The sequence below is a fragment of the Mustela lutreola genome, chromosome 7 (genome assembly GCF_030435805.1).
Source record: "Mustela lutreola isolate mMusLut2 chromosome 7, mMusLut2.pri, whole genome shotgun sequence".
NCBI classification, from domain to species: domain Eukaryota; kingdom Metazoa; phylum Chordata; class Mammalia; order Carnivora; family Mustelidae; genus Mustela; species Mustela lutreola.
Genome location: NC_081296.1, coordinates 57,815,170 through 57,837,881, shown reverse-complemented (window position 1 = coordinate 57,837,881; position 22,712 = coordinate 57,815,170). Strand labels below are relative to the sequence as shown.

The window sequence follows — 22,712 nt, the reverse complement described above, 5'->3', positions numbered from 1 at the left end:
TCTTCCTCCTCAATCTACTTTTTTCTGTACAACCAACTATTCCCTACTAGACAAACAATATTAACAACCCAGTACATATGTTTCATATTGTTCTCCATGCTCTTAATTATATCAAAATATTTTTAACCATATGTCAGAGATTTTTCACTGTTTATCTTACAAAAATAAAGTTATATTTTATAGACTTCTCTATTTGGTATCCTTACATTTGGCCTTACAATATATACAATTTTCTCCAAAGTAAGGTTAGGTGTACCAAATATTTTCATTTTGTATAGTAGGCCAGAGATGTGTAATTAGTAAAAATTGGGTTCCTTCAATAGGATCTTTTAATAAGAAGAACTCTTCTTGAATTGTGGATAATATTCATCCCATAAAAGACATGACTGAGAACAGCTTTCATGTCCTTATTGAGTGAGATGTCACTGAGAATTTGAAGATTGGAGTCTTTATAGAAGGTATCATTTTTATAGAGGGTGTGAGAGGATATGATTAGTCATCTCCACTTCTACTAAGCAGCCAGATATGGGATTCACATACATCACCATGATGTCATAGAACAGAGACACTACCACCAAGAATCACATTTAGAGAAGGCATTTTGATGACAAACTGAGAGCACCCAAATGTAGCTCTTATAATCAACAGATATTGTCCAAGGGTATACAAAGCAGTTAGAATGATAACGAATTCATAGTACATGTTCTATGACGTAGCATAGATAAGGGACATGATTCAATGGGCTCATGTGTAGCGGATGCCATAAAGTGCTGTCCCAATCTTTCTTTCAAGACTGAGACAATCATTTCTCTGACAGAAGTCTAGCATGCTGATAACTGGCATCCTTGCCAGAAACTGCCTCAAGCCACACAGACTAGTTTTTTCCTTGATTATCTGCACTCCCCAGGGATAGCTCACATCCAGGAATTAGTCAATGCTGGTATACAAAGGCCTAACAATCTTTCCTCAATCTGTGACAAATCTGAACAGCCATCACAGCTACAGGGTTCCATATGGCAATAGCTGAGACTTTTGTTTCAATTTATCAATAGTTCAACTTCTCCTTCTGTCCCATCCTACGTTCCTCAATCCTGTACAGCTGTTGTTCCCAAAAGAATTCTACAACAAACTCTCTGCATGAACTCTTAGCCTCTATTCCTACTGAACCCAACCTATGTCACTGTATCACTTAGAAAGAATATAGGGACTAAATGAGAAAGTCAGTGAGCCAAGAGAATCACATCGCCCTTCCACAGATGCTGTCATGAGAATGAGATAGTGCAGTAAGTAGCATCAGGCCAACTGCTGACCATTTTCCATGACAGAGTAGAAGAACCATGCATTTGTGCTTTGAAAAATGAAGCACAACTGGGCGCCTGGGTGGCTCAGTGGGTTAAGCCGCTGCCTTCGGCTCAGGTCATGATCTCAGGGTCCTGGGATCAAGTCCCGCATCGGGCTCTCTGCTCAGCAGGGAGTCTTCTTCCTCCTCTCTCTCTGCCTGCCTCTCTGCCTACTTGTGATCTCTCTCTGTCAAATAAATAAATAAAATCTTTAAAAAAGAAAAAAAAGAAAGAAAGAAAAATGAAGCACAACCAAGTGAAGCAACCACAATATAGAATGGTATTGGCTTTAGAAAGAAAATTGTCCAACATGTTGGATATTGAACAAGTAACTTATAAAATCATATAGCTACCACTTGAGAGAAGATGGTAGAGTAAGATGACTCTAAGCTCCCTTCATCTAATGAACATAACTAGAAAACAGCCCCATCAGTGTAAATAGCCCAGAAAATGACCCAAATATTGGCAAAACAGACTGTTTTCAGCTAAATGTACTGAAGAGGCCATATCGGAGAGGGTAAGAAGGGCAGAGGCATGGTAGGTAGCTAAACAGACCATAATACTGGCTGTGGGAGGGATACTGCAGGCACAGAGAAAAGAAATAGAATCTCATACCAGGCACCTCAGGCACAGGGAACCCCCACAGAGAAGATGAATCCCTATAACATTTGGCTTTGAAAACCAGAAAGGCATAATTTCATGGGTTCTTACAATCAGTAGGGCTTAACACCAGGAAATCTAAAAATCAGTGAGCTCAATTCTGGGAAAGCCAAGAAAGCAAGAAGAAACTGAGTCTCTGCCCTTAAAGAGACAGCACAACTAACAGCCCTGTGGAGATACTGCATAGAAGCCACAGTTTGAAAAAAAACCGCCTGGGATAAATGAAGGGAGATTTATTACTAATCTAAGAGCATGTGCTAGAGGGGTAGGGAACCTTGGGAGGCTTGTCCAAGTATAAAAGAGCTGGCAGGCACCATTTACCTACCCTGCCCCCCAGCCTAAACACAAGGAACCTACACAGCACCAATACTCACTAATTTAGTAACAGCACACCCTGCCTCAAATTCTGTGGATATGCCCCCTCTAGTCAGGCTTCCCCTCCAGGTCCCCTCCCACAGCAGACTCACACAACCTTGCTAATACCAAATATCCCACCCCCACATTCTCCTGTTGACCTGCCCTCCAATACAACATTGGCCACACCCATCCAAAGTGCTGCCACAGTGTGGCAATCTGCAAGCAGCCCCAACAAAAATCAGTACTACTCCAAAACTGACTCCTACATGGGAGAGAGGGGAAGATAACCATATACACCAGTCCAAATGCTGCCCTAGCAGTGGGCTGGGGACAGACTTCCAGTCTGACTACAGACTCTCCCCACCAGCAGAAACTTCTCAGGGAGGCAACAAAAGGAAAGTGCCTTGTATTTTGGTGCTACTACATCTCTGGCAAATACCTGATCTGACTCAACTCGAGCCCTAGATGACCCCATACTGGCCCACTAATAGCAAGGGACCAAATCCTGCCCCCAACAGGCAGAAAGCCATTGCAGATAACAGACAGAAGACAAAAGTGACTCAGTCACAATAATATGGCACATGCAACACATAGGAGACACCCATGAAGTGCCAGTTTCTGGTGAACAGGGGACATTAAACTGCTGGGCATGACAGGGCCTCTTCTTCATAAAGCCACTACTTTCAAGAGCAGGAGATATATCTGGCTTTCCTAACATGGAAACAGACACAGAGGGGTGCCTGAGTGGCTCAGTTGGTTAAGCATCTGCCTTCAGCTCAGGTCATGATCCCAGAGTCCCAGGATTGAGCCCCATGTCGGGCTCCCTGCTCAGTGTGAAGTCTGCTTCTCTCTCTGACACTCCCCCATCTTTTGCTCTCTCACACACTCTAATAAATAAAATCTTTAAAAATAAAATTTAAATAAAATTTTTTAAATTTATTTATTTTCAGCATAACAGTATTCATTATTTTTTCATCACACCCAGTGCTCCATGCAATCCGTGCCCTCTATAACACCCATCACCCGGTACCCCAACCTCCCACCCCCCGCCACTTCAAACCCCTCAGATTGTTTTTTAGACTATAGAGAACAAACTGATGGTTACTAGAAGGGAGGCAGTGGGGGATGAGTGAAATAGATGATGGGGATTAAGGAGGGCACTTGTGATGAACACTGGGTGATGTACAGAATTGTTGAATCACTATATTGTACACCTGAAACTAATATTACACTGTATGGTAACTAGAATTAAGATGAAAATTAAAATTAAAATTAAATTTTAAAAAAGAATTATAACTCCAGAAACCATATTATTAACTATCATGTTATGCTCTCTCTTAATGTTAGGGTATTATATGAGAGCTCCCGAGCTAACCATTTTGTATACACAATTTCTCTTAGTCCATTACATTATTTGAGCCATTACTATTTTACATGATTTTACATGGAAAGCTAAGACCTGAAGATATTAGGTAACAATTTGCTCAAAGTACAGCCTGATAGTAACTAAGGAAGTGGATACTTAACCCAGGTTTCTCTTAGTCCAAAGATGATGTTCTTCAACACTACTAACTTGTCATGGCAGAATTAAAGAGGTTATTGAAAAATGGGGGAAACTCTCCATTTCACTAAAGCTGTAATGACATTCAGATGTTAGAAAGCATTCATGGGAAAGAGCAGAGAAGAACCCAGTGACTAAATGTAGAATAATACTGTAAATACAATATGACATCTATATGCAGGAAAATTAACTTCCAGTCTTTAGAAAAAAGACAAAAGGGAAGTATACCAAAACAGTTTAAATGGCAATATTTAGGTAATAATATGGAGGTCTCTTTTTTCTATTTTTTTCCAATCTTATGATTTATTTTAAAATGTTTCTATATCAAATAATAACACATTAATAAGTTTTATTCATTATTATAATAAATTATTTAAATAATAATGATGATAAGTCTAGCTCAGAGTTTCCCAGTTTAAAAGAACTGGCATAACTTAAGGATATTCACCTATATAAAACCTCACTAACCAGCCTGTCCCTTACTTTTTTCTAACAAAGCTTATCACTTCAAAAAGTGTTTTCAGAAATTAAGAGAGAACACTAAGTCCCTTGAAAGAATGGGGGCAGGGGCAGGAAGATTAAAAAATGAACATTTGGGAGTAACTAGCAAGAGAAGAGTCCTGTTGGCCCATCTAGCTTCATTTCCGTCAGTTTCATGGGTACTATATAGAATAAGAGGTTTCTGGACTCCAGTATCAGCTGATTAGATATAAATTGTGATGAAGTCCTTCTAGCAATATGGCAAACTAAAGATGTCTCAATCACATACTACAGTTTCTTATGTCTCACATTCCCAAGTTAATATGTCCCTAAAAAGTTGGCAGACTATTTATATTTCTTTACTATTTAAATTGATTTACCTAACAAGCGTAAATGAACACCTAGAAAAAGTTGGCCTGCAAAATATAATAAAAATCACAATTCAGAACCCAGTTTTTATTTAAATACTGATACATACATATATAAATGTGTATGTGTATGTATATATATTTCTCAAATATATACATATTTAATATCTCAAATATATACATATTTGAGAAAATATGAAAAATAATTCTAAAGAAAGAACACAAAGGATTAACACACTACAGAAGAAGTTTTCACATTTTACATCAGTGATAGATTCTCATGAAATATATCTGTGGTCATGAATGTAACTCTATATTTAGAATATAACTCTTCTCTTATCCCAAGGTAAATGTCCTTTACAGCTCCAAAATTCTTACTCATTAAATAATTTCATAAAATAACCGTGCCATTTTTTATATTTTTTTCTTCTAGAATATTTGGCTGAGTTTCCCATGCTAAATGCTTTGCAGATGAGGATAATCTTTTACAGTTATTTGTATTTCTCTGCTGTTTTCTACATTTCTCAATGCAATTCTCATACTCATTCACAGAAGAGTGGCAGACACATGGTAATGTTGATTAAGTGACTGTTGATGGATTTCTGGAAGTTCTCTATTTAAAAAGATTATGTGCTTTCAGGGTGCCTGGATGGCTTGGTCAGCTAAGCACCCTGCTCTTTTATTTTTTTAATTTTTTCAGTGTTCCAGAATTCATTGTTTATGCACCACATTCAGTGCTCCATGCAATACATGCCCTCCATAATACCACCACCAGGCTCACTCAACCTCTTACCCCTTACCCCTCCAAAGCCCTCAGATTGTTTTTCAGAGTCCACAGTCTCTCATGGTTCATCTCCCTCTCCAATTTCCCCCAACTCCCTTCTCCTCTCCCATGTCCTCCATGTTATACTTTATGCTCCACAAATAAGCGAAACCATATGATAATTGACTCTCTCTGCTTGAATCATTTTATCCAGCATAACCTCTTTTAGTCCCGTCCATGTTGATACAAAAGTTGGATATTTATCCTTTCTGAGGGAGACACAATACTCCGTAGTATATATGGACCACATCTTCCTTATCCATTCATCCATTGTAGGTATCTTGGTTCTTTCCACAGTTTGGCGAAAGTGGCCATTGCTGCCATGAACACTGGGGGACAGATGGCCCTTCTTTTCACTACATCTGTATCTTTGGGGTAAATACCCAGTAGCGCAACTGCAGGGTCATAGGGAAGCTTTATTTTTAATTTCTTAAGGAATCTCCACACTGTTTTCCAAAGTGGCTGCACCAACTTGTATTCCCACCAACAGTATAAGAGGGTTCCCTTTCTCCACATCCTCTCCAACACACGTTGTTTCCTGTCTTGCTAATTTTGACCATTCTAACTGGTGTAAGGTGGTAGCTCAGTGTAGTTTTAATTTGAATCTCCCTGATGGCTAGTGATGAACATTTTTTCATGTGTCTGATAGCCATGTGTATGTCTTCATTGGAGAAGTTTCTGTTCATGTCCTCTGCTCATTTTTTGACATGATTATCTGTTTTGTGTGTGTTGAGTTTGAGGAGTTCTTTATAGACCCTGGATATCGGCCCTTTGCTGTATTGTCATTTGCAAATATCTTCTCCCATTCTGTGGGTTGCCTCTTTGTTTTGTTGACTGTTTCTTTTGCTATGCAGAAGTTTTCATCTTGATGAAGTCCAAAAATTCATTTTTGCTTTTGTTTCCTTTGCCTTTGGAGACATATCTTGAAACAAGTTGCTGTGGCCAGTGTAGAAGAAGTTACTGCCTATGTTCTTCTCTAGGATTCTGATGGGTTCCTGTCTCACTTTGAGGTCTTTAATCCATTTAGAGTTTATCTTTGTATATTGTGTAAGAGAATGGTCGAGTTTCATTCTTCTGCATATAGCTGTCCAGTTTTCCCAGCACCATTTATTGAAGAGACTGTCTTTTTTCCACTGTACATTTTTTCCTGCTTTGTCGAAGATTATTTGACCATAGAATTGAGGGTCCATATCTGGGCTCTCTACTCTATTCCAATGGTCTATGTGTCCATTTTTATGCCAGTACCATGCTGTCTTGGTGATCACAGCTTTGTAGTAAAGCTTGAAATCAGGCAATGTGATGCCCCCAGTTCTGTTTTTCTTTTTCAACATTTCCTTAGCAATTCAGGGTTTCTTCTTGTTCCATACAAATTTTAGGATTGTTTGTTCCAGCTCTTTGAAAAATATCAGTGGAATTTTTATTGGAATGGCATTGAAAGTATAGATTGCTCTAGGCAGTATAGACATTTTAACAATGTTTATTCTTCCAGTCCATGAGCATGGAATGGTCTTCCATCTTTTTGTGTCTTCTTCAGTTTCTTTCATGAGTGTTCTGCAGTTTCTCAAGGACAGATCCTTTAGGTTAGGTTTATTCCCAGTTATCTTGTGGTTCTTGGTGTTATAGTAAATGGAATCGATTCTCTAATTTCCCTTTCTGTATTTTTCACTGTTAGTGTATAAGAAAACAACTGATTTCTGTACATTGACTTTGTATTCTGCCACGTTACTGAATTGCTGAATGAGTAGTTTGTGGGTGGAGTCTTGGGTTTTCAATATAAAGTATCATGTCATCTGCGAAGAGAGAGAGTTTGACTTCTTCATTGCCAGTTTGGATAACTTTTATTTCTCTTTGTTGTCTGATTGCTGTTGCTAGGACTTCTAATACTATGTTGAACAAGAGTGGTGAGAGTGGGCATCCTTATCATGTTCCTGATCTCAACGGGAAGGCTGTGAGCTTTTTCCCATTGAGGATGATATTGGCTGTGAGTCTTTCATAGATATATTTGATGAAGTTCAGAAATGTTCCCTCTATCCCTATACTTTGAAGTGTTTTAATCAGGAGTGGATGATGGATTTTGTTAAATGCTTTTTCTGCATCAATTGAGAGGTCCATGTGGTTCTTCTCTCTTCTCTTTTTTTTTTTTAAAGATTTTATTTATTTATTTGACAGACAGAGATCGCAAGTAGGCAGAGAGGCAAGCAGAGAGAGAGAGAGAGAGGAGGAAGCAGGCTCCCTGCAGAGCAGAGAGCCCGATGTGGGGCTCGATCCCAGGACCCTGAGATCATGACCTGAGCCAAAGGCAGAGGCTTTATCCCACTGAGCCACCCAGGTGCTTCTCTTCTCTCTTCTCTTATTTATTTGTTCTATCACATTGATTGATTTGCAAATGTTGAACCATTCTTGCAACCCAGGGATAAATCCCACCTGGTCATGGTGGATAATCGTAGCACCCTACTCTTGACTTCAGCTCAGGTCATGATCTCAGGTTCCTGAGATCGAGCCCCACATCAGGATCCCTGCTCAGTGGGCAATCCTGCTCCTCCCTCTCCTTCTGCATCCCTTCCCCACTCATGCTCTCTCTCATTCTCTATCTCATTCAAATAAATAAAATCTTTTTTTAAAAAAATGGATGTGCTTCCAAATATGATCTTGAAGGCCAACAGAAAAAAGACATACTTGACAAATACAAAAGATCTGATGACTTTTTTGTAATTTTCTATTTTGAAATAATTTGAGTTTTTCAGAAAAGTTGCAAGAATAATATAGATATGCCCTTTATCCAGGTTCCAATTGGTTAAAATTTATAATTGCTTTATTAACCTCTGTATCTTTTTATATCTTTCACTGTGTCCTGTTTTTCTCTACATATTTACCTTTTTTATTTTCATTTTTATTTAAAAATAAATTAATTAACATATAGTATATTACTAATTTCATAGACAGTGTTTAGTGATTCATCAATTGCATATAACAGCCAATGCTCATTATATCAAGAGCCCTCCTTAATGCCCATCACCCAATTACCCTGTTCCCTAACTTCCCTTCCCTTCAGGGACCCTGTTTATTTCCTATAATAGGAGTTTCTTATGGTCTGTCTCCCTCTCTGTTTTCATTTTATTTTATTGTTCCTTCTCTTCCCCTATGTTCACCTTGTTTCTTAAATTCCACATGAGTGAAATCATACAATATTTACTTTTTCTGACTTATTTCACTCAGCATAATACCCTCTAGTTTCATCCATGTCATTGCAAATGGCAAGATTTCATTCTTTTGATGGCTGAGTAATATTCCAGTGTGTGTGTGTGTGTACACACACTATATATATATATATATATATATATATATATATATATTCATATATATATATATATATTCATATATATATACATACATACATACCACTTCTATATCCATTCATCTGTTGATGGACACCTGGTTCTTTCTATATTTTGGCTATTGTGAACATTGTTGCTATAAATACTGGGGTGCACTGTGCCCCCTTCGAATCACTACATTTGTATTCTTTGGATAAATACCTAGTAATGTAATTCCTGGATTGTGGGGTAGCTCTATTTCTAACTTTTTGAGGAAACTCCATACTGTTTCCCAGAGTGACTGCACCAGTTTTCATTCCTACCAACAGTGTAGGAGGGTTCCCCTTTGCATCCTCATCAATATTTGTTGTTTCCTGACTTGTTAATTTTAGCCATTCTGACTGAACTCTGGCATATCACGAGATATGACCCTCACACAACTCCCAACACAGACATAACATTTACCCCTGGCACCATGAGTTCTGTGCACGATCAAGAAATGTAGCAGACCACTGTCCTCCTTTGCTGATTAACTACCCTGCACCCCTTTAAAAACTCCTGAGTAAAGCAGAAACTTCAGAGTTGGCTTTTGGACAAGTCTGCCTTCTCCCTAGGTAGCCAGCCTCCTGAATAAAGTTCAAATTCCTTTCCAAGCAAAACTCCTCTCTGAGTATTGGCATTTCCAGCAATGAGCAGCTGAACTTGGAGTTCAGTAACACCTTTACACCTAAAAGTTTCAGTGTGTATTTTCTAGAAATACGGAATGGTTTCTCACATAACCACAGTATGTGGTTTATATTTATATGGATATAATACTATTATCTAATTTATAGACCTTATTCTTTAATTTCTCCAATTCTGTTGATATCTTTTATAGTAGTAGTTAGGGACAGATTTCTTTTTCTGGTTCAAGATCCAGTCAAGATTACAATCTGACCATTTTTAATATCAAATGAGCCTTCAGATGTTAGTAAATTGGTGACACCTTCAAGGTTCTAAAGTAGATTTCTAAAAACAAAGTCATTCTTTCCATAGATTTCAATGGAAAGGATTTTTTGTTCTCAAAGTTAAACTTTCATATTTGAAAATTAAAGTAACTGTTTGTAGCACAAATAGAATGGAATAAAAACCATTGATCCTAGATGATACTTACCAGATTCTATGCAAGATTTTTAATCATTTTTTCTCCAGAAAAAAAAAATTAATTTTAATATTGGGGCACCTAAGTGGTTCAGCAGTTAAGCACCCGACTTTAGATTTCAACTCTCAGGGTCATGAGATCCAGCCCCACAATGGGCTCTGTACTCAATGGGGAGTCTCTTTCTCTCTCTCTCTCTCTCTCTCTCTCTTTCTTTCTCTCCTGTGTCTCTCTGCCTGCTCATGCTCTCTCTCTAAAATAAATAAATAAGTCTTTAAACTTTTAAGCTTTAAGCTTTGGTCTAAGCTCAGTATAAGCACTAAATTGAGCTGATGGGCTTGTGTACTTCATAATTAACAAAAAGAGAAACGGAATTTTGTTACAGCTGATTGTTGCACCTACTAACAGTATATTATGATGTGCAAATACCTTGAACTTTATCCTTAAAAATAGCTGACTGTAGATGTGGAGGAAAAGGAGAATATTGTGAAATAAAACACCATCAACTTTCCTGAGGATTTAGTTGTCACTGATGTTGTTTTGTATCCTCTCTTGTGACAAGTTTCCCATATGAAGTGTATGCTTTTAAAGTAACCATTGCTGAAAATACAAGACAAGACTGATTGACATTTGCAACAAGTTTTTCCCACCTAAACATTGTAAATGGTGATTAGGCGTCTAAGTCAGCACACAATGTCCTATCCAATCCATGATGTACTTGCTCCTAGTATTGATGTTTTATGACACCTAATTACAGTTACCAGAAGGGGTGGAAATGGCAAATAAAAAGGAGTAAAAGTAAGCAGAGCAACATATGGATACTCTTGCATGTAATTAACTTGTAAACCTGCTATTTGGTTATGTGAATTCAGCTCACTCCACAGGAGTGGGTTCTCCCTCTTTCAGAGTCAGGGTGTTCTTTCAAGTCTTTCAGAGGGGAAATGACTTCCTCAACAAATACGTGGCTGGAATTCTGTGTGTGCATAGGTAGGTATGGCTGGAGGAGAGAGGGGGAAAGAGCAGGAAACTCTGATAAGCAAGACTTGAAAGAGAGGGCAGGGCTGTGTTGCCGAGGCCTTACTGACCAGGCTACAGACTTAGAGTTTTACACCATGATTAGGGGAAATGTCAAAGGTGTGTCAACAGGATGTGAGATGTTTAGGATGAAACCTCCTTCAAGGAGAGCAAGCTGTGCTAAAAGATCTGCTCCTTTGTTGAGGATGAAGAAAACTTGAAGCCCAAGCCCCAAGTGCAGCTTCTCCGCACATTGCTGCAGAATGGCCCTGCTATGTGGCCCCTTGGCCAAGAGTATTCTCAGGCATGATAAGTGTCCCATGAGAGGTAGGACTCCTCAGTGAAACTGATATAACTCAGAACCTGGATCTGAAAGAAGAGGGGGCCATGGTGGTATTGGGAATTTAGTGCCACAGTCCCTTGGCTAAGGTTCTCCAACCGATCTCCAGTTTCTGGTAGGAAGAGAGGAAATCTTTCCCCAAAACACACAACTGGCATTAATGGATTAGAAGTCCAAGAAAAATAATGACACCTTATCTAGGGTTTTGTTTGGCAGAATTTCCCTTGAGCATAGATATGCTGAACAGGTTAGTGAGGGATCAATCACTATTGCATCTCTAGCTGCCTCTAAGAGATTTAAACCCAGTAAAAATATTACTTCTTTCACCACTGGGGGAAAAAAAGACAGAAATGAAAGCACAATGGTCTCCAGAGAAGACAGGGAGTGAGCAAGGGAATAACTAGCACAGACCTGTCTCCTGACACTCTTCCCCTTCTAGAAAGAGTAAATGAATCCTCAAGGAGCAAAAGACAAACTCTGCTTATAATTCGTGGATCCTACAGCACATACGTTCACTGATCTTCATTCCAACCTACTTTACACCTTCTCTCCAGCTGGTTACTACAAAGGCAACTACTTCTACCGTCAGAAAAGCCTACAAGAAACTAACAGATGTTTCAGTTGGGATTCCCTTTCCTGCTTCAGGGAAGAAGGTAATATCATGCTTGAGAGGAAAAAAATACTAAAATATAGCTGGAGAATCTACATCTCTGAAAAAAGTTTCCTGCTAATTCTGCTACAGTCTTACAGAAAACATCTGACATTTATTATATGTCAGATATCGACAAAGTGCTTCCACCTTGTCAATTCATTATCTCATTCAGCCATCTTTATACCAACCCTTTGGGGAAGGCATTATCACCGCCATTTGACATTTGAGGAAACTAAGAGATAGGAAATAACTGACCTGTATAATTTCCTACAACAATGCAATGTAAGTGCTGGAATTCAAATCCAGGGCTACTTCTATTATACAATTGCCTACTGCTTATCAGCAATGGATAAATACACTTACTTTCAAGGGCTTCCAAGAAAGTTTATACAATGGGATAGAGGGCTATGTATCACTAACTGGTTGCTAGGCTTTTTACAAATATTTAACCCTCAAAACACTCTCTGTAGTCAAAATGCTCACTCTCTCTACCTTACAGAAAAGAAAACCAAATCATAGAAAAGTGAACATGCATTCACAGATGGAAAGTGGTTGTGGTCCTCCATGGAGCAGCCCCTCCCCGGCATAAGGCAGAGGTTTATGCTCACAGGGGAATTGTCTGGGGTGGCTGCTTGAAGAATTTAACTAGTGAGGATACCAAGACTTGTACTCCAATGTATTTCTGGGATCAGCTTTAGGGAAAAAGAAGTGAGGATGCATCAAGATAATGGATATTCATTTCCCAAGTTAAAAAGTGAGGCTTCTTTTTGTTGTTTTTTTGTTTGTTTGTTTGTTTGTTTTCTAATTCTCTGTCCAAGCAGCCTGAGTGCATACACACACAGTTGAGGCCCCTGTTCTAGTGTTTCACCTCTGAGACCAATTCAGGGGGACCAAACCAACTTAGATGGACAGTTAACATAGCAGCTTCTTTCTTTTTTTTTTTTTTTTTTTTTTTGGTTTTAAAAAATTTATTTTTCAAAAGTTAACATGCGCGTAAAAGGAAACTGAAAAACACAAGAAGCAAAGAACAAAGTCATCCATAATCACAAGCAGTTTAGTTTGACTTCTAGGTCCCATGGGTGTATCTACAAAAGTAAGCATTTTAATGTAATTAATATCGTAGTTATGTATCATGTTTTTTTACACATCATGAATATTTACCATTTCAAAGTCCCCAAACTATGAGTATTTCGATAACCAAGAATACACTACACCAAGTCCATCTGAAAGAAAAAAGTGTAATCCCGGCTTTCTCGGCGACAAAGATTTCAGAGGACAAAAATGGCAACAGGCCTCTAGATAAAGATACTGGCAGGGTTACCATTAAAATACTGCATTCCCTTAATGTTCAATTAAAACAGACGTAAGTAAGAGTACACAATGTATAATGATTCTAAAAGAATTCATTAGCAGCTGCTTTCTATGCTTAGGAGCTAATTGAAAAACAGTAACAAAACAGCTTAGCACAAATATCTCTATCTTTAACTACATTTAATTTCATTAGACTTAGCATAAAATATTTTTACACATTTCCTCTTCTCCAGGACAGTTTTGTCAGGCTTTTACCTGGAAAACTATTCTACAAGGGAGGTGTCCTATACCTTGTACTTTCATATATAATTATTATTTTTATTATTATTATGTTCAGTTAGCTACTGTATAGTACATCATTAATTTTTGCTATAGTGTTCAATGATTCATTAGTTACATATAAAAAACACCCACTGCTCATCACAACACGTGCCCTCCTTAATACCCATCACCCAGTTACCCCCTTCCCTCCACCCCTTCCCCCTCTGAATCCCTCAGTTTGTTTCCCAGGGTCCATAGTCTCTCATGATTCATCTCACTCTCTGATTTCTCCTCCTTTGGATTAATTAATACAATATCCAGCCAAGGGTTTTCATTCTAGGATCATATATCATTTCTAGACTTGCAAGTCTAAGTATCCTGTGCAGTCTGGGCATTCTAGAAAAACAACTAACTTCTCAGAGATGAACAGAATTAAGAATTCTATAGTACAGTTCCCATTCAACCATTTGACAAACTAAGATGCTAGATCCATAAACAAATAATTTTTTTTAATCAAAAGAATTTAGGCCTTGTCTTTCTACTTGTCCACTCTGCTACCCATCCTTTGGCAGCTGAACAGATCACTTAAACAGAATATGTTCTGTTACCAAGAACATTCAATCTCTCATAACCCCCTTTCAAATAAGTTCCCTGAAATCTGTATCAGAACTCTAGTAACTCAAGGTAAAACATGGAAGTTATTAAATAACACATTCCTGCAAATTTTACTCGCATTATTTTTTTAAGTTCCCAAGGTGTAAAAATCAGTTTCATATAAATAATATCATTTTAAGACTTAGAACATGTTTCTCCTAAAATGTCTTTTATAGATATTTTTAAAACTTTTATTATTCTCTGCATTATTCTCTGCAATCCATGTGTTTTTCCAGAGTTTTATATGATACATGTATTTCATAATTTTAAAAATATTTTTGAAAAAAAATTATACTACAATTTATTAAATTCCCACTATGTGCCACGACCCTAATCAAACAATGAATTTGACAAGTTCTCTAGCTCATTCAACCGGCAAATGCAATAAATAAATAAAGAAATAATTTCAGATCTTGATAAGTACTAAAAAGAAAATAAATAGAAATTTAGTAACGAGAGAATGACAGAGGAACTAACATAGAGTGTTCAGAAGAAGAAAGTATTTGTGCTGAAAACTGAAGAATGCGTTCAGATGAGATTCCCAGACAAAAAAAAAAAACAAACACCTAAAGCAAAAGCACCTGGTCGGAGATGGGCTTGGCTTATGCCAGTATAGGAAGAAGCCCCATGTAACTGAGTAAGTACAAAGAGGGAAAGGCAGATGAGGGCAAGAGGAGGATAAAGGGAAGAAACTGGTGAAGTAGGTGAAGGCTGAATCATTTAGGGGCTCATGCGCCATAAATTGGAACTTGGATTTTATTCTAGGGTGGGGAAGTTACTGAATGTTTTTACATAAAGAAATGACATACTTACATTTTTAAAATTTTTAAATTTACATTATTAAAAGGTCACGGATTGCATGGAGCTCTGGGTGTGGTGCAAAAATAATGAATACTGTTATGCTGAAAATAAAAAATAAATTTAAAAAAAAAAAAGGCAGTATGCCTGTTGTAGAGAACGGGTTAAAAGAAGCAAAGGCAGGAAGAAAAGAGATCATTCAGGAGGCTCTGTAGTAATCCAGAGAAATAATAGTAGTTTGAACAAGGAGGTGCAGGGGAAACATAAAAAAGCAGATGCATCAAGACAAATTTTAGAAACAGAGCAAATACAAATTGCACCTGAGTTATAAAGGATAAGAGAGAGGGAGATATGATATTAAACGTACAGAAAAAAAAAAAAGAAAGCCCTCAAAGATTTACTCAACTATCCACATTTCCAGTAAAAAAGTGGTCAAATAGATGACTGAGTATAAACTGAGATTTGAGGAAAGCAGCAAAACAATCCAAACCAAAAACACACAATTAAGACTAAGCAGGAGATCCCTTGAATTGCTTAAATCCAGGTATTATGTCTGTAAATTAATATTATAAACTCACAAGCTTCATAAAATTTTTGTTTTTACTTCTGAGACTGGATAACCTGAGTTCATGTGACTGCAATATCAGTTTTAACATGTTCTACAAAGAGACAGGCAAATTCAGGCAAAAATTTTTCACCAACAGAGGCAAAAAGTCCTGAATAGTTTCATCCTAAATGAAAGAGAGTTGTTTTACAAATTAGAGATTTTTAAATAAAACCTGCTTTCAGTTCCCCTTTATGAGAAATAAATAGATAATCATTTCGAATTTAACCTGAGATCTGATACAGACAAATTTAAAGCCGGGCAAAAGCATACAGAAGAGTGCTCATAATGCAGTCATCATCTCCCCAACCATTCAGACCCTAGCTGAGGCCAGGAAAGCCCTGTGGTAATAGATATTGAGACCAAGATGGCTAGAATCTTAGAATTTCTTAGGGGACACACGACCACCCTTAACCTGGGAATTAAATAAATGTCCTAAACCAACTTGACCAAGAGAAGGTGTTCCAGCATACCACTGCATCCTTACCCCAGAGAACAGATCTTTTCCAATCAGGTCAGATTATTGATGTTAATTTTATTTTCCAAGCCATCCATCCAAATGGCCTTAAGTGCTATTTTTTTCAGGTAGTTTTCTCCAACAAACTTGATGGCTTTGCCCATGAAATTGGTAGATAATGCCATTAGAGAGAATTAGGTTAAAATATAGCCTAAACATCATGTAATTTTTAACTGAAACCAAAAGTCCCACGTTTTTCTTGCTCTGGAATCACATGACCAACAAGGCACCTGACCACAAGCAACTGCATGAACAGGTGACTGTTCATGGAGTTCCTAAAGGCAATGTATTTATCCATTCATTTAAAAAATTACAGAAAGTCTTCTAAAGGCAAGGATCATCTATAGCTCTAGTCACCTCCATGACACTGCTCCTGGACATAACAATAACCTCAGCCTACTCTTACAAAGACATTTGTCAAGAAGAGAGCTAACCCAGTATATTGAGTTTAAGAGGAGAGAAAAAGAATTATATATAATATGGGGTTATGGACATTGGGGAGGGTATGTGCTTTGGTGAGTACTGTGAAGTGTGTAAACCTGGTGATTCACAGACCTGTACCCCTGGGGATAAATATATATGTTTATAAAAAATTAAAAATTAAAAAAAAAGAATTACACATAATAATATCAACCTGCATTGCGTTCTACTATCTGGGATAAGCTAAAGGCTATAGGGATTTTTAATCTATTTTGTTCACGGCTATACCTCCAGTATCTAGAAAAAAATACCTCGCCAACAGTAAACATTCAATAAATATTGAATTCATAATGAATAAACTAATCTGTTTCTTCTTTGGACAAAGAAAATGAAACCTCTCCACTGTTCCAGGAATATTCAATAATTATGGGTTCTTTCATAGCTCCCAGATACATGAAAATCTCCAACACCCTCAACATCTCCAGCACCATCACTGGCTTCATCCTCCTGGGGTTCCCTTGCCCCAGGCAAGGGCAGATCCTCCTCTTTCTGCTCTTCACCCTTCTCTACCTCCTGACCCTCATGGGCAATGGGTCTATCATCTGTGCCGTGCGCTGGGATCAGAGACTCCATACTCCCATGTACATCTTGCTCGCCAACTTCTCCTTCCTAGAGATCTGCTATGTCACCTCCACTGTCCCCAACATGTTGGCCAACTTCCTCTCTGACACCAAGGTCATCTCCTTCTCTGGATGCTTTCTCCAGTTCTACTTTTTCTTCTCCTTGGGATCTACAGAATGCTTTTTCTTGGCTATTATGGCATTTGATCGGTACCTTGCCATCTGCCGACCTCTACACTATCCAACCATTATGACAAGATGTCTCTGTACCAATCTGGTGGTCACCTGCTGGATACTTGGTTTCCTCTGGTTCCCAGTCCCAATCATTGTTATTTCCCAAATGTCCTTCTGTGGGTCTAGGATCATTGACCACTTCCTATGTGACCCAGGTCCCCTATTAGCACTCACCTGTGCCAGAGCCCCAATAATGGAGTTCTTTTGGATGATTTTAAGTTCTTTGCTTTTATTTATTCCTTTCCTCTGCATCATAGTATCCTATACTCTGGTCCTCAGAGCTGTGTTGAGGGTCCCTTCAGCAGCTGGACGAAGAAAAGCTTTCTCTACCTGTGGGTCCCATCTGGCTGTGGTTTCATTGTTTTATGGCTCAGTGATGGTCATGTATCTGAGCCCAACATCTGAACATGAATCTGGGATGCAGAAGCTTGTGACCCTCTTTTATTCTGTAGGAACCCCACTCATTAATCCTGTCATCTACAGTCTGAGAAACAAAGATATGAAATATGCCCTGCAGAAATTTCTAGGAATATAAAAATTTTTACTTTGGTAAAAAAAAAATCTTTGAGTAATAGCCTACCTTCATACTTCTTCAGGTGAAAAAATATTAATAACCAATACCACTCTGAGAATTGTTCATCCTATTACTGAACTTATTCATTGTGGCTGTTCATACTTTTCCTAGAATCATTAGAGCAAGAAAGGATTCAGAGACATTATCCAATTCCCTCACTTTATAGATGAAGAAGCTGGAGAATGGAAATTTTGAGGGACCTGCTCTCATCATAACTTTATAATGCACAGAATTTTTTTTATTTTTTAAAGAGCTGCTCTTTCTATTCATAAAGAAAGAAATACATAATAAACTATAAGAATATATGTTTGCCATTCAGATATGCAGCCATCAAATAGTCTTTCATTTGAGCAGGGAGAAATATGTATATTATTGATAGAAATGTAAACTGGTACAACTTCTACTTAGAACAAATCACAAACAATTTAACAAACTTTAAAATGCATGCTATCCATTAACCCAGCAATTACACTCATTCCTAAATACCTAGTCTACACATACAAGCTCGCATATGTGAAAATATGCATGCAGAAGAATATTCATTGTTGCAGTGTTGTAATAGCAAATTACTAGAAACCACTTAAATGCCCATTTATTGAGACCTGTTTGGGTAACTTATGCCCATGCAATGGAAAATGAAACTTTTTTATTTTTTTTTTAAAGATTTTATTTATTAATTTGACAGAGAGAAATCACAAGTAGACGGAGAGGCAGCCAGAGAGAGAGAGAGAGAGAGGGAAGCAGGCTCCCCGCCGAGCAGAGAGCCCGATGTGGGACTCGATCCCAGGACCCTGAGATCATGACCTGAGCCGAAGGCAGCGGCTTAACCCACTGAGCCACCCAGGCGCCCCTGAAACTTTTTTAAATGAGGGAGTTTAGATGTACAGATATGGTACCATGACAAGTTACTTTGTTAACTGAATAAATGATATAATCTGTCATTTCTGTTTAAAATTATAAATCTGTGCATTTTTTAAAGGGTAGAATATCCTTTTGAAGTATAGATATGAAAACTAACAATGGGTTCACTTGGGAAGAGGATGGAGGGTGTCGTGGATACAAAAGAAAGGAAAAGATTTATTTTCCCCCTGTACCCTTTGTTATCCCAGAGACAAAATTTTATTGATGATGATGATGATGATGACGACGATGTCATCTCTACTGGCAAATTTTCCAAGAATTGGATACTAAGGAACAGTTCTCCCACAATTCCTGGGCCCCTTGCATAATCTATAAAGGAGGCTGCCTTCCATAACATATGAAGGAGCCAGGATCTAAGAGTCCACAGACATCATTTCATTCAGACTTCTTTGTTCTGAAGAGAGCAAATGGGAATTACTTTGTCATCTGAGAACTTGTGGGAGGAAATAAACTGCATTAAAATTATAACCAGACTCTTTTCAGAACTAATATATTTATATTCTTTATTGCTTACTCATTCAGTAAAAACATTTAATGAGGGATGCCTAGGTGGCTCAATTGGTTAAATTGTCTGACTCTTGATTTTGGCTCAGGTCATGATCTTGGAGTCATGGGATCAAATCTTGTGTGAGGCTCTGAACTCAGCTGGGACTCTGCTTCTCTCCATCTGCCCCTCTTCCCACTCACACACCCTCTCAAAATCAAATATATTAATCTTTAAAAAATTTAATGAACTACATCAATGTAGAAAAGAAAGTCCCTGCATTTGTGAAATTTACAGTCTAGTGAGGGAGACCAATAATAATCAGATAAACATATAATTCCAGTTAGTCATAGTAGTATAATTAAGAATGAGGGAGGAAAGAAATTTTGTAATCATGTGTGGTGATTTTAATTAGATTTATTGTGGTGATGATTTTCCAATATGCACATATATCAAATCTTTACATTGTATAACTGAAATATAACCTTGTATGTTAACTATCTCTCAATAAAATATGAATATATGAGTATAGAAAATGTTAGGAAGTGAAATGTCATTCCCTACTACATCACTCAAAAGAGGCAGTAGAGTCTTGTTGCAACACCTAGCTTTATATAAATGGGATGACAGAAATGACAACCCTAAGTCATTCCATTAACATTCACTAACTGATGGCCTTTCTACATTTCACAGATACATGAACATTTTAACACGTCCAAAATGCTAACATTCTGACTCCTCTCACCCCAAGGAGTTTTGGATCCTTCTCTTTGTGCTCTTCCCTATTTGTCCACTAAAAGCACTACATCCCACAAGCTCCATTGTGCATGGCTTCCTGCTAAATAAAACTAATGGGAGACACCATCAGGAGATCAGAGGGAAGAAAGAGAAGTTAGCTTCAACACAGCCCATAGACCCAGGAAAATGGATCCCATTATTTCTATGCTTTAGAGTGCCTCCCTCTGCTCACTTTGTTTCCTACCGGTATGGTGACTGACCATGCGACCAACAAAATTTCCCAACAGAGGGCCTCACCCTCTCTTTTTCTAGATCAAGCTCTGAGTACTCAGGTCTCTGGAATTTCCTTCTCTAATGGCCCCAAGCCCACTTCCCTGGCCTGTGTGAACATTTTCCCTTAGTCTATCATCTGAATGGCAGTCTGTGTGTACATCCCTGGATCACAGAGGTGACAACGGGGTTATTTGAAGGGGTATGGACAGATCCTGGATATACAAGCTAGGTGTCCTTTTATGTGAGTATACGAGGGCCTCTCACATTGTCAAACTGATTCAGGGGTAGAAAGAGAAAGGAGTGAGCCACAAGAGAAAGAGCCTGGAGTAAGAGGTCAGCTCTCTCTGCACCACAGTTCTGCATGAAACTCTCAGGAATCTCAGAATTCTACTTCTGAACCTAGTTTTCTAAGTCCATACAAAGTACACCTGAAAATAGAAAGAAAGGACATATTTTACAGAACACTGTTAGGTTGATTTTTATCTTTTAAATATTTAGACATATTGCATATGGGAGTCCACTTGTATTTTTGCCCTGGGCCCTATGAATGTTATGGCTCAACCTGGATGGTATATATCTTCTGTGTTCACTACTAGGTTCTAGCAATGGCTACATCTCTCTAGGAATATAGGCTCTCTCAGATGATACCTGTATGGGGCTCCTGTAACACTATTTCCTCTTCTGACCTTGTGAGGTCTCAGGTAATAATAGTTTCTCTGTGTTACTAGGCTCTGAGTGGCTCAATATCCATTCTGGATTACCTTAACTCTGTCTGTGCCTCTATAAAAATTCTCTTCATTAGGGTCTCTTCAGTTGTGTTCCCTGAATGAACTATTCTCACCAAAATACTAGCCAATAGGATCCAAAAGTACATTAAAAGGATTATTCACCAAGGCCAAGTAGGATATATTCCTGGGCTGCAAGGTTGGTTCAACAACTGCAAATCAGTCAATGTGATGCAATACATTAAAAAAAGAAAGAACAAGAACCATATGCTACTTTCAATATATGCTGAAAAAGCATTTGACAAAGTACAACATCCTTTCATGATAAAAACTCTTCACAGTGTAGGCATAGAGGGTACATACCTTAATATCATCAAATATATCTATGAAAAAGTCAAGCAGAGAGAGTCAATTATCATATGGTTTCACTTATTTGTGGAGCATAACAAATAGCATGGAGGACATGGGGAGTTAGAGAGAAGAAAGGAGTTGGGGGAAATTGGAAGAGGAGGTGAATCATGAGAGACTATGGACTCTGAAAAACAATCTGAGGGGTTTGAAGTGGCGGGGGGGTGGGAGGTTGGGGTACCAGGTGGTGGGTATTAGAGAGGGCACGGATTGCATGGAGCACTGGGTGTGGTGAAAAAATAATGAATACTATTATGCTGAAAATAAGTAAATTAGTAAAAAAATAAATTTAAAAAAGATATCTATGAAAAACACATCAAATATCATCTCAATGGGGAAAAACTGAAAGCTTTTCTGCTAAGGTAAGGAACATGGCAGGGATGTCCATTATCACCACTGCTATTCAAAATAGTACTAGAAGTGGGGCGCCTGGGTGGCTCAGTAGGTTAAAGCCTCTGCCTTCGGCTCAGAGTCCTGGGATTGAGCCCCGTGTCAGGCTCACTGCTCAGCAGGGAGCCTGCTTCCTCCTCTCTCTCTGCCTATCTCTCTGCCTACTTGTGATTTCTGTCTGTCAAACAAATAAATAATAAAATCTTTTTAAAAAATAGTACTAGAAGTCCTAGCCTCAGCAATCAGACATCAAAAATAAATTAAAGGCATCTGAATCAGCAAGGAAAAAGTCAAACTATCACTCTTTGCAGATGATATGATACTATATGTAGAAAACCCAAAAGACTCCACTCCAAAACTGCTTGAACTTGTACAGGAATTCAGTAAAGTGTCAGGATATAAAATCAATGCACAGAAATCAGTTGCATTTCTATACACCAACAGCAGGACAGAAGAAAGAGAAATTAAGGAGTCAATCTCATGTACAATTATACCCAAAAGCATAAGACACCTAGGTGCTACTGCCCCTCGGAACAATTTGTTACTTAAACTATAACCCCTGGAGGATTTTACTAGTTGCCAAGCACATTTAGATATGGCCTTATGAAAAACATATACTGGCAATAGGTCTTTGAGGAGAAGGACGATATACGACAGTGAAGCTGGGCAGCTGGGGATGCCTGGCTCACTCAGGGCGGAAGGCCGCCCCTTCACAGAAGCCAGGCAGCTGGGA

The 22,712-nt window shown here is 38.2% G+C and overlaps 1 protein-coding gene across 1 annotated transcript; it reads left to right on the top strand.

Moving 5' to 3' along the window:
* Nucleotides 1-17,032: 17,032 nt before the first annotated feature.
* Nucleotides 17,033-18,001, top strand: LOC131836051 (olfactory receptor 11G2-like). Its single transcript, XM_059181065.1, has one exon. The coding sequence runs from the start codon at nucleotides 17,039-17,041 to the stop codon at nucleotides 17,999-18,001; it is 963 nt and encodes a 320-aa protein (XP_059037048.1). The 5' UTR covers nucleotides 17,033-17,038.
* Nucleotides 18,002-22,712: the final 4,711 nt, after the last annotated feature.

Coding starts and splice junctions, on each gene's coding strand:
- LOC131836051 (XM_059181065.1), top strand. CDS start 17,039: ATGGGTTCTTTCATAGCTCCCAGATACATGAAAATCTCCAACACCCTC.